Here is a 12,367-nt window from a genome sequence, read left to right as displayed (position 1 = left end):
TCTAATAGATATTAGATAAGATATGCAATTAAAATACCGGTATTACATCCAGTTATGTGGTTTAGCCATAGACTGTATACAGTCTAAAACAGTGTTTAGCACACGAACTCAAGGATCTCGGAATTGGGATCATTCTGTCAAGACAAGGGCTAATGCTGCCTTCTAGTGACAGCTCATGCTAACTACCATACAATTAAGTACAGTCTTTTCCGAGAATTTTGCCACCTATAATAAAGTAGAGTTCCTTCAGAAAGCGTTTTCTTATTCCACCGTTTTGAAAGTGAAATCTTTTAAATAGATGTTTTCTTTGTAGTAACGTCAGATGTGAATAACCTTGAGAGATCAGAATCACTACACTATGCAGGTAAATTTTTACATCCAAATGTTTAGGTGTAATGACATTACTTTCACCTTCTTTTTATAACTGCACCTACAACTAAAAGCAGTTGTAGACCTGTGAACAACAGAAAACTCTGGAGCTAGTCATGAAAAGAATGGGGAAAAAAATTTAACTTTCCTATAATCACAGTCGTTCTTTGTAACAGACTGGAGATGAAGATCAGACTGCTCTTGAGCAATTCAACATAAGGCCACCTACAACACTTTAGAAATGTAAAGAGCTATTTCGCTGTGAGACTGGTTCATTACAGCCACATTTTTTTGTTGTACTTATTTTAGGCTGTGTGAAAGAGCAACTTAGAGGAAGCCAGTCCAGAGAAAGGATGTAATACACAAAACAGCTTTATAATTTTATAGATTTCTTTGGTCTTTAAACGAAAGCTGGGAACTTTCAGTAAACTATTTGATCACTCAATGTTTGACATGAACCACATTCAGTACAAATCCTTGGTAAGCATCATATTCTCCTCTAAAGCAAGAGAAACTGGAAAGCTTGTTGCTACCCATAGAAAAGTTAAAAGACCGTTCTAATACTGGAATATAATTTAACAGAACAGGCTGCGGCTAGCCATATTTTTAAACCAAAATCTTTCTGGAGGGAAGAAAAAGTACCATCGACAGGATTGAAATTACTTCAACAAAACTAGGGTTTTCAATCAAATACGCAACATAATAGTGTGAGCAGCAATTAGAAGTCAAATGTTTGAACAACACTTACATCCTTTAATGAGCTGTGAACTGAAAATTATAACTAAAAATATGAAAAGCATATGCACCTAGTTCTATAATAGCTTTATCACAAGTAAATGGACTAAAGCAACAAGTGTTTATTGACATGTTTCCTATAGTACTCTTATGGCACATCACTGTCAATTTACAATTATATAAAATATATAATATATAGTATTAACAATACTCCACACACAGCTCATATTCATTCACAATATAAGCACAATTGAACAAAGGATGAAGAAAGAGTTCCAAACTAACAGTATGTTACAAAGATCTTTATTTTGGTCAGCAGAATTATGCCATGAACTCGTAGGGGATGGGCTCCAGGAGCTGAGGCTCGTTGTTCTTGGTACTGACAAAGTGTGCTGGCCGTGGAGCAGCAGGCTGAAAACAAGATAAGACAACAACAATGATAGAACATCAGCCAGAACTGTTATAGCAGTGTCATTTTAACCAATCACACTAATTCAATATCATAATGGTTTTAGTTTACTTCAAATAACAGTTTGACATCTCAACATTAATTTACATCAGGGAGTACACGCCTGTCACCGTGTACATTACATTTAACATCCAGGACAGTAACCAGTTAACCCTAAAAGAGGATATACCTGGCGTTTCAGATCAACCCAAGTGCCATTCTTCTTGGCCTCCAATTTCTGCTTCTCGTTCTCCTGAACGCGCTTCAGGAAGCTGTCTCTGCTCTTTGAGTGCTTAACGTGCTCGATACGCACATTAATTCTCTTAGCCAGGATCTTCCCCCTGAAAGTAAAACCATAATTTGTCACTTAAAATGACGAGAAGCGTAGTACATTTACAAGATTTGTTCACGAGTGGCATGTTTCCATATTGACAATCTGGCAAAGGCATTAATGTGCCTGTCCAGGGTGCATAAGGATAACTGCTCTCGCCCACATTAATGACCACTTAGGACACTGGATGGCCCTTATGGCAAAGTGAATCTGGGGCATTCTGCATTAAAAGCCTTCACTTATATTGACAACATACAGGTAGAACTGTTAGAACACTTATAACTGGTCGGTTAAATACTTCAGTTATAAATAAAATTGTTCTTTAAAAATAAAAACGCATCAATAAAAGTTTACATTAGACATTTTTCCTTTATTAATTCAGAACTTAATTTTGTTTCTGACTGGTGCAACAACCTCCAGCTATCACTTGCTAATCTGAGTTGCATTATGACATGTATTTTTATAGCGTGGTACTTACTTGACTTGCTTGTTGACAATGATGCCTACAGCATGCTGTGTAACGTTATAAATGCGTCCTGTTTTGCCATGGTAGCATTTATGAGGCATGCCCTTCTGAATGGTTCCTGTGCCCTGGATAATAAAGTATTTTTAATAAATTACTCAACAACAAAAGAGCACAATGTAGCAATTCTTTCATTGAATAAATCTTACCTTGATGTCTACAATATCACCCTTCTTGTAGATGCGCATGTAAGTGGACAGAGGGATTGGGCCTGTTATTGAATGAAAAAGTGTGAGATTAACAATTTCTAACACTATGTTTGTGCTAAAGTACAGAAAAAAAATTTGATATAAATGACCTCACCATGCTTGCGGAAGGGCCTGGCAAACATATACCTGGTCCCCCTCCTCTTGCCTCTGGTGTTCGTCATGATGCCTGATTACTGGGTGCAAAAGACGTACAATTCAGTTTCAATTCCAATTTCTAGAAAAAAAATTGTTCTCAAGCACTTCATTTAACTATTTGATATCCAGCCACGGTATATTAAAAAACACACTTAGCTTAGAGAGAGTTTAGCCATCAACTGTATAATATAATTCCACATAAAATGACAATTAAAATGTACATTGCTCATATAGATGCTAAAACGCAATTACTCCAATAACGAAGAACAAAATTACAGACACTTGCTACTTAAAGACATTAAGACGTCGCGATGACAAAAGATCGGTTTAGCTCCTCCAGCAAATATTCATGGCCAACAACTGCACATGGGACCGAACTGAAGTGACATCGTACAACTGTCGAAAGTATTTCTGCGCTCGTCATACATAGTACGAAGATACAGACAAATTGGTAATATTACTACACGTCCTCTTTATGTCTGACTCTGCGCAGTCTGTACAAGTTTGGACCGCATGGGACGCACACGCTCCAACTCGACTCTATATTTCACTCTTTACGGCATCCAGAAACGCTCTTGCGAGCTTAATTTCAATGCCTTGCCAGGAAAGATATTTTTGGCCACTTTGTGTGGCACTTCTGCTCAACGTGAGCGATGTAATTAACGATTTAATACATAATGTCTGGAGCACATCTTACCCCCGGTTGCTCGCAAGATGGCGGGTACGGCGGAAAGAGAATGATGGGGTCCTGCGGTGCTTCCTTCAAAGCACGAATAGGAGGACTACTCACTTGCCTGAGTAAAAGTATCGCAGCGGTTGGTCTACGGGCAGTGATGTCATCGTCTTACAAAAACAGGGAACTTTTATTTTATTTTTTTACTAATTTAAACTTTATAAAGTCATTTATAAACTGATTTACAGCGTGAGAGAGCATTGCATGGATTACATATGTTATAGGTTCAAAGAATCGCGTAAATGTATTATTATTATTTTATTTTTTTAAATAAGAAGCTTAACCTTTAACCTTCATTCCAATTTGTTTGGAATGAAAATAACCTTGATTAGATAATATAAATCTATTATAATTTAAATATATTTATTTTATAATTAATATAATATATATTTTAATACAATATGTATTCAAATAAATAGTTTCACTAGTTTACTAATTATTTGTACTGCAGTGTTATTTTATTAAAAGTACCGACATGCACTACGTGATTTGATATAAAAAATGTTTTATTGTTTTATTGAATACTGTTTATGTAATTTAATTTCTCCCTTGTGTGTGTACAAATCTGTTTTTATAATCCCTTGGCGGTCTCATCAGCAGACGGTTGCCAGAGGGCGATAGGACCCTGCGGATCTTGCTTTGGCTGAGACGCAGTCAGTCCACACTGGGACTCCTCTTCGCCTCCGCGCGGTGATTGGGTGGAAGATGGCGCTGGGCGAATGGAAATCCTAATGACAGTTTCCAAATTTGCCTCTTTTTGTACCATGGTGAGTAAATATCACTTCAATCGCAGATAATTGTTCGTCAGTCCTCTCGTGATATTGTAAAGGGTCGCTAGCTGCATTAGTTAAGTCAGTCGGACTCCTCGGGTTGCCAGTTTTCCTCTGCTGCAGTTGCGAGCTGTCTTTATCCGTCTGTGTGCTCGCTTTGAATTTTGCCTTGGGCCTAAATAATCACTGCTATTTGGTAGATATACGACACGACCGTATTGTCGTCACAACACAACGTTAGGCTTTTAAATTCGCCCTTCCTTATAGGATTTGCTGAAGGCAGCAAAACAGAGATCTGCTAACTGCTGAGCTCAAGTGTCATTCAGCTCGGGGTTTGATCGCGAGATGTCCTCAATAAGCGCGAAGACAGTGACATCTAAATGAATTTCTGATTGATATTTATGCGTGATAAATGAGTACAAGCCTTCAGACAAGCATTGTGTTAGGTATGGCAAACGTGAGCATCATGCTGATGTAAAACGCGTTGAGTGTACCTGAGCTTCAGTGCTAAGCTGTTGCCTGTGCGGTCACATCGTGATTTCACGGTCCCATCCCCTCTCTGCATCTCCGTACCCAGTGTTTTCCAACATAAACTATCTGCTTTATTCGCACCATGTATTTGGCGTTTTTTTAAATGTAAAAGTGACCGCAGTGAAATGCTAATGGCTGCTAATGTAACGTTAGTTGTTTTTAGGTTTACATTTACTTGTTTTTCATGATCTTGCATTTTTAAAACCCTCATTTTCAATCAGTTGATCAGTTTTTGTTTTAATCTTAGCAAATGTGTCTTGGATGTGTGTCAGACGTCTTTACCATATTTTTTTTTTCTTCTAAAAATGTAAGAAATACTTAAGTCATCTTATTTATTGAAAAATATGGTGGTTAAAACCAACTTACCATAGTTTTACTGTAGTAACAGTAACTGTATGTGGTAGAAACTGTGGTTAGCGTAGTAATTTAAGAGACTCTATCTAATTGTATGCAGCTGTAAATGCCTGAACAGCTGTTCATCTGTTCTATTGCAGGGCGCCAATGCCTCCGCTTTGGAGAAAGAGATCGGCTCGGAACAGTTCCCTGTCAATGAGCATTACTTCGGATTGGTAAACGTAAGCAAAGACATTCCCTGTTGTCTCACATTGTCTTCTCCAGCCAGCGTGTTTTTATTTTTATGATCTGGAATCAGTGTGTGTGTTCTGTCTGTTTCGTTCCACAGTTTGGAAACACCTGCTACTGTAACTCTGTGCTCCAGGCTCTGTACTTCTGCCGGCCGTTCCGGGAGAAGATCCTTGCATACAGGAGCCAGCCGCGCCGCAAGGAGAACCTGCTCACCTGCCTGGCTGACCTGTTCCACAGTATAGCCAACCAGAAGAGGAAAGTCGGCGTGATACCCCCGAAGAAATTCATTACGAGATTACGTAAAGAGAATGGTAAGGAACACAAGCAGGAAGGGATTGTATTCAAAGTTTTAATGTGAATTTAGATGCTACTTCTAGGTCATAAAATGCCCATGAAGTTGTTCTTACAGTGCATTGAAGGAAACATAATCGCAAACTGCATCTCATTTACTAAATCTATATAATTTGCGCATAGTATCTAACAAATAAATAATTAATTTGCATAAAGCATACCATGAATGATGAGACGTTAGCTACAAATAAGTTAACGCTAAGATTTTTCATATACAGAACTGTTAATACTTTACAGTACAGTCCCATTAGTTAATGAATTAAATAAAATTAATTAAAGGGGGGGTGAAATGCTTGTTTTCACTCAATATCCTGTTAATCTTGAGTACCTATAGAGTAGTACTGCATTCTTCATAACTCCAAATAGTCTTTAGTTTTATTATATTCATAATAGAAAGATAGTCTGTACCGATTTTTCCCGGAAAAACACGACCGGCTGGAGGCGTGACGTGTGGGCGGAGCTAAAGAATCATGAGCGCCAGTAGGCTTTTGCTTTGATAGCGTTTGGAAGCTGTGACATTACTGTGAGGAAAATAGAAATAAATAAACGATGTGCAAATCCGGCGTCAAACAGGGGCCTTGTTTGTAAAACAAGCATCTTCGAAATGTAGGGAACAAACACAAACACTTGCACAACTCCGTTGATGCTCTGTAAAAATAAACTCCATCCACTGGTCCCTTAAGGCTGTTTTTTTTTTTTGGTAATCTGTGCAGGGTTGTCTTGCCCTGGTCAACAAAAACACACTTCTTTTGTGACATTTCGCGACGCTCTCGCTCTTATCAGTGAATGCCTCTGCTCTCAGTGCTCTGCTATACGGGAGCGCGCGCTCTTCGGGCAGAAGTGCCCTTAGGACCCATATAAGGAAATTCCGCTCCATCTAACATCACACAGACCCATACTCTAAAAAAACTTTCTGAAACTTGTGACAAACCGAAAAATACTCCTTCAAACGTACAACTTAATTTTTGAAACTTTGTCCATGTTTAGCATGGGAATCCAACTCTTAACAGTGTAAAAAACTCAGTATGCATGAAATAGCATTTCACCCCCCCTTTAACAATGACGAATTCAATACATTGGAGCGATCGTTCAAGCACTTTTTAACTAACAATGAAAACTACTTCTAAAGCATGTATAATCATAATTACATTTTATTTAATTGAATTAAATGTATGCATTTAGCAGACGCTTTTATCCAAAGCGACTTACAGTGCATTCAGGCTATACATTTTTACATATCACGTGTTACCGGGTAATTGAACCCCCAACCTTGCGCTTAATAGTGCAGTGCTCTACCAATTGAGCTACAGGAACACTGAATTGAAGTTAATGTTAATTTCGATTAATTATCGATACAATAATAAAATAAAAAGTTGTATCTGTGTAAATATTGTTTTAATTGAGTTGAGCTAACATGAACTAAAAGTAGTTTTTTATTAACTGATGTTAACAAAGACTAATAAATATTGTAACAAATGTGTTGGTCATTGTTAGTGCATGTTAACTAATGTTACCGCAAAAACGTAATATTTTTCAAATGCAGCAATGCAATTGAAATAGCATCGCAAAACCATCTACTACTTAGTTGTCAACACATTCAACGTTCATGTGTTCCTTGTAAAACATTCTTTCTCCGTGTCCTCCCACAGAACTGTTTGATAACTACATGCAGCAAGATGCACACGAGTTCCTCAACTACCTGCTGAACACTATAGCAGACCTGCTACAAGAAGAGCGCAAGCAAGACAAGCAGAATGGCAAATTGGCCAATGGCACACTCGATTCACAGAACAATAACAGCACCCCACCCTCCTCCACATGGGTTCATGAGATCTTCCAGGGCACGTTGACCAATGAGACGCGATGCCTCACCTGCGAGACGGTAAGAAGCACCTCACATAAACCCGTTAGTCCAATAAGACATTACCCTGATAGTTCTGCTGGCTTTGATTGGCTGTGCTTTTATCTGAGGCTTCTTTGGACTTTGTTCTCTCATAGATAAGCAGTAAAGATGAGGATTTCTTGGATTTGTCAGTGGACGTGGAGCAGAACACTTCAATCACACACTGTCTCAGGTCTAAAAGCACACTCACACTTGAACCCATTTTAAACATGAATATATATATATATATATATATATATATATATATATATATATATATATATATATATATATATATATATATATATATATATATATATATATATATATATATATATATATATATATATATATATATATATATATATGCAAGTTTTAATAAATTAATGCTTTTCATACTGGCCCTTTATAGAGGTTTCAGTAATACAGAGACCTTGTGCAGTGAGTATAAATATTACTGTGAGGAATGCAGAAGTAAACAAGAGGCACACAAACGGTGAGCATTCATTTCTGCCAGCTGCTTCCTGGTTTTCTGAACGTGTATGTACAGAATATACTTAATATATGAATGTGTTTGAGTCTAGAATGCGGGTTAAGAAACTTCCCATGATCCTCGCCTTGCACTTGAAGAGATTTAAATACATGGAGCAGCTGCAGCGCTACACTAAGCTAAGCTACCGTGTCGTCTTCCCTCTGGAGCTCCGCCTCTTTAACACTTCTGGCGATGCCACCAATCCCGAGAGGCTTTACGACCTGGTCGCTGTGGTGGTGCATTGTGGCAGGTGAGTCGATACAAGAATGGCGTTCCAGTACACTTTAAGACCCCGCTGTCATTTTGAAGTGCATTTCACTTCGTCAAGTGGACGAGGGAAGATTACTCGGACATACCCTCGACTTTGACCGAGGGAGCGAGTCTGCTTCATATGCACACTTCAGGCCACTCTATAGACCAGAATGCAATTCGACTATGACGTTATCGCAGATCGCGTTTAATTTATCCCCACCCCAAACAACTCTATAATATATAAATAATATTTATTTTACATTTATAACAGCCCGAGCATGCATCTATACATATAGAGTGCTGTACCAAACAGATTCGTAAGGTGAAAAATGTAAACAATAACCAATTCCATAGTGGATTCTAAGTGATCAAGGGCTTAGGACGTTCTAGTTCAGCCCATTCCATGGGTTCCTCCAGAAGTGAGCACTCATTCAACGTAATCAACGACCGAGTAAACAAGACGAAGGGAAGCTAGCAAGTGAAGGGCATAAAAAAAGTTAACAGGAGGACAGCCAAAAGTTTGAATGAAATCCAGGAAGCCAGAATGGACTTTCAAACATTTATAAATGTGTTTTTCTTCCTCCTCCATTGTCTGATTTCACAATACTTGCTTGTGTGAACAGAATCTCCTCATGCAAGCTTTTGGAAATCTCTCCTTGCAAAAATAAAAAGGAGAACTGTACTGATTTGCTTCCTTAATTTCTGTATGTATGTGTTTGTGTGCTTTTATAGTGGTCCAAACCGAGGACACTACATCGCAATTGTAAAGAGTCATGATTTCTGGCTACTATTTGATGATGACATCGTAGAGGTAAGCTGCCATCCGTCATATATAACTATTAATTATTTACTTTGATAGAAATTTGCAAGATTCAGAGTTCCCACAGGCATGGGGGATAATAATAAAATATAATAAAAAAAACTGAGTTTTAGTATAATAAATAAGTTACTAAATAATGAATTAATAAATAAATAAAGGTTATATTATTTTTTTATATTTATATTTATAATAGATTTTTTTTATTTTTATATTATCCTAATCTTTGATTTTATTTACATATGTGTGTAAGATAAAATGACTGACTGATCTTAAATCATGTTTCAAGATCAAGTGTCTTTGTTTTGTCTTAAGATGCACACCAGTAATGTGTTTTTTTTTCTAAAGCATGTTTATAAAAAATACTTAAATGTCCTATTTAATTGGTCTCGAACTCAATTCCTGGAGGGCCACGGCTCTGCACAGTTTAGCTCCAAACTAAACCAAGCACACCTGATCCAGCTAATCAAAGGCTTCAGGATTACTAGAAACTTACGAGCAGGTGTTAGTTGAAGCTTGTGGGAGCTAAATTCTGCAGACCTGTGGCCCTCCAGGAACTGAGTTTGAGACCACTGTCCTAATTGAACTATGGCCTAATCCTGGCTTAGGCTAAGCGATGTCTCTGAAACCGGACCAGTGTCTTTATAGTGAATTTGTATTTTTCTAGTCATGCTTTTCTACAAATGTCACGGAAAAGTAATTGATTACAGAATGGTCTTTCTGCAGTTGTTTAAAAAAAGTGTTTTGTTTCCTCCTGTAGAAAATTGATGCGCAGGCGATTGAGGAGTTCTACGGATTAACCTCAGAAATTTCCAAGAACTCTGAGTCCGGGTACATCCTGTTTTACCAGTCCAGAGACTGAGAGAGGCCAGAGCAGCGTCCCCTTACAGACACCTGTGCAGCAGACGTGCCTGTACGCTGAACCCTGCGCAGGGTCTTACTGCAGCGGCGCCTCACACACACCCCACCCCACCCGTCCAAGCCCACCCTCGCCGGTCTCCACGCAGCAGTAACGTTGGACGCGATGCAGTCGCAAGGCCTTTTGAACGTTGTTTGTCAGTTGTTTTTACGTTGTGGGAGCGTTTCATCACTCGTGTTCAGTCCTTTACCGTGGAGAGAATGTGTTTAGTGTAACAGACTGTATGATACAACCCGGATTTGCATTCAGCTTTCATGCTGCAACCTTTTGATTCCTGTGGCTGTGAGAAGGCTGAAGACTTGTGCATGGGGAAAGTGGGTGTGTTTATTATAATGGCGGGGAGGGTCTAAACGCTCCAGGTGCGGGGCATAGCGGGTTATGTATTTCTACCTTGTACAGAGTGATATTTGTATAAATATTATGAGAATTATAATAATATTACTGATATAGCCAAAAAAAGAGGATAGAACCAGAAAAGATGTATAACACTATGGTGCACTTTTGATACAGTTTTGTAGATGTCGGAAGGTTAATGTAAGGGTTTGCTTGAGACGGCCTGTTGTGAAATTATCATTTTCTGTTTTAAAGAAAAATAAATAAAAGTGTATACACCAAGATAGGATGTATGCATGTAAGCATGTAAATACCAGCTATCACCAGCCTACTGCGATTTGATTGGACGCCTTTTTTTTTTTTCCTGTGCTGATGACTCATTCTTGTTCACTGTGGCCCCTCAGTGGCCGGTCAAGATTACTGCAAGATGGAGAATTCCATAGCATCATTTCTTTATCACCGTTTGCTTTCCTCTCACTCCAGCTTTAAAGGATTCTGTGTTGTTTTGCAATGACTTTGCTTGGTCATTATTGCATAAAATGAGGTTGACTCCTTTTTCAATTTGCATGAAAGGTTACACATATTTATTAGAACTCAAAAGCAATTCTCAAATCTGTCATTTGAGAGCCATATCGAGCGTAGTCTCAGACTGGAAAGGATTTTATCAGGCGTCATCACTGACTGTGCAGTTTAGTCTATGAGGAGGTGTGAGTCTGTCTGATTGCGAGGCATGGGGAAGAAGGCTGTGCGGGGTTAAAGGATGGAGGAGAGGGAAGATAGTGGGGGAAGTGGGTGACACAGATGAGCATACTGTTAATAGCTCTCACCGAGAATAGCTCTCACAGGGGAGCAACACAATGTGCATCTTTCCAGAAAGATGCAGTCTGAATGTCAGATGCTAGATATATGGGTCTCATCCTACACAGACACATTGCAATACCTTCTGGGTCATTTGAAATGGGTGCTTTTTCTATTGTGAAAAGGTGGTTTTTAAGGTGAATATTTAAAGCAAAAAAAAGTCTTATGGTGTTAATATTACATTTTGCCAAGTCAAGCTAAACTGAAACCTTAAGTTGCGATGCTTGTTTTGGCATGTTTTAGTGCTATCAAAGAGTAACCAAGTTCAGTTTTACAGTTAATTTAGCCATTACCAGCCTTTCAAGGTCATTGTTTATAAATTATTATAATAATAGGTATTAATTGGTAATTTTCAAAATCATTATCCTACTTTATGCCCTTTAGCATTTTTTATTTTTTATTTAAAGGTGACATATTATGCCCCTTTTTATATTATGTAATAAAAAACCTCTGGTGTCCCCAGAATGTGTCTGTAAAGCTTCAGCTCAAAATACCCCACAGATAATTTATTAAATCATTTTGAAAATGCCTATTTTGAGTGGAAGCAGAAACATGCTGTTTTTCAGGCTTTCTTTAAATGAAAATGAGCTGCTGATCCCCGCCCCTTTTCCAGAATAGAGCTGCATTATTACAGCTCGTACCTGCTAAAAATTATGTTCTGATTATCATGTTAATAGCACTGAAATCATCCGTATTAGTTGGTTTACTCTGAGTGCACACATCTGAAGCACATGGACAGAGACTGTCGCAGTATGTGAGTACTAAGTTCTTAGTCACACACAAGTTACAAAAAACAGTCAGATTTTCATGATATGTCCTTTAAAATAATAATAATATAGCATAAGCAAAGTATGAATACACACACAAATGGTCAGAATTGTTGGTACCCTTAGTAAATATGATCAAAGAAAGCTGTGAAAATAAATCTGCATTGTTAATCCTTTTGATCTTTTATTTATTTTTTTAATGACAAAAATCTAACCTTTCATTGTAAGAATAAGAATTTAAAATGGGGGGAAATACCATTATGAAATACATTTTTTTTTCTAACACA

General features: G+C 37.9%; 2 protein-coding genes across 2 annotated transcripts; one reads left to right on the top strand and one right to left on the bottom strand.

The window, feature by feature from the left end:
• Positions 1-1,390: 1,390 nt before the first annotated feature.
• LOC113041927 (60S ribosomal protein L21) lies at positions 1,391-3,579 on the bottom strand. The gene is made up of 6 exons (XM_026200508.1): positions 3,448-3,579; positions 2,710-2,788; positions 2,556-2,617; positions 2,362-2,474; positions 1,743-1,893; positions 1,391-1,515 (listed from the first exon to the last, which is right to left on the bottom strand). The coding sequence occupies exons 2-6, from the start codon at positions 2,774-2,776 to the stop codon at positions 1,426-1,428; spliced, it is 483 nt and encodes a 160-aa protein (XP_026056293.1). The 5' UTR covers positions 2,777-2,788; positions 3,448-3,579; the 3' UTR covers positions 1,391-1,425.
• Positions 3,580-4,090: 511 nt separating this feature from the next.
• Positions 4,091-10,776, top strand: usp12a (ubiquitin specific peptidase 12a). The gene is made up of 9 exons (XM_026200507.1): positions 4,091-4,250; positions 5,279-5,359; positions 5,467-5,680; positions 7,370-7,602; positions 7,719-7,795; positions 8,015-8,098; positions 8,187-8,384; positions 9,119-9,197; positions 9,964-10,776. Exons 1-9 carry the CDS (start codon positions 4,203-4,205, stop codon positions 10,063-10,065), a joined length of 1,116 nt encoding a protein of 371 aa, XP_026056292.1. The 5' UTR covers positions 4,091-4,202; the 3' UTR covers positions 10,066-10,776.
• Positions 10,777-12,367: the final 1,591 nt, after the last annotated feature.

Source organism: Carassius auratus, chromosome 24 (genome assembly GCF_003368295.1).
Source record: "Carassius auratus strain Wakin chromosome 24, ASM336829v1, whole genome shotgun sequence".
Lineage (NCBI taxonomy): Eukaryota > Metazoa > Chordata > Actinopteri > Cypriniformes > Cyprinidae > Carassius > Carassius auratus.
This window is presented reverse-complemented; position numbering and strand designations above follow the sequence as displayed.

Bases quoted from the DNA above. Each gene is read 5' to 3' on its own strand.
- LOC113041927 (XM_026200508.1), bottom strand. From the start codon at position 2,776: ATGACGAACACCAGAGGCAAGAGGAGGGGGACCAGGTATATGTTTGCC. The intron at 2,618-2,709 runs GTGAGGTCATTT...ATTCAATAACAG, and splicing joins CAGGCCCTTCCGCAAGCATG to GCCCAATCCCTCTGTCCACT. The intron at 1,894-2,361 runs GTAAGTACCACG...TTTTACTTTCAG, and splicing joins ATTGTCAACAAGCAAGTCAA to GGGGAAGATCCTGGCTAAGA.
- usp12a (XM_026200507.1), top strand. From the start codon at position 4,203: ATGGAAATCCTAATGACAGTTTCCAAATTTGCCTCTTTTTGTACCATG. The intron at 5,360-5,466 runs GTAAGCAAAGAC...TTCGTTCCACAG, and splicing joins ATTACTTCGGATTGGTAAAC to TTTGGAAACACCTGCTACTG. The intron at 5,681-7,369 runs GTAAGGAACACA...GTCCTCCCACAG, and splicing joins GAGATTACGTAAAGAGAATG to AACTGTTTGATAACTACATG.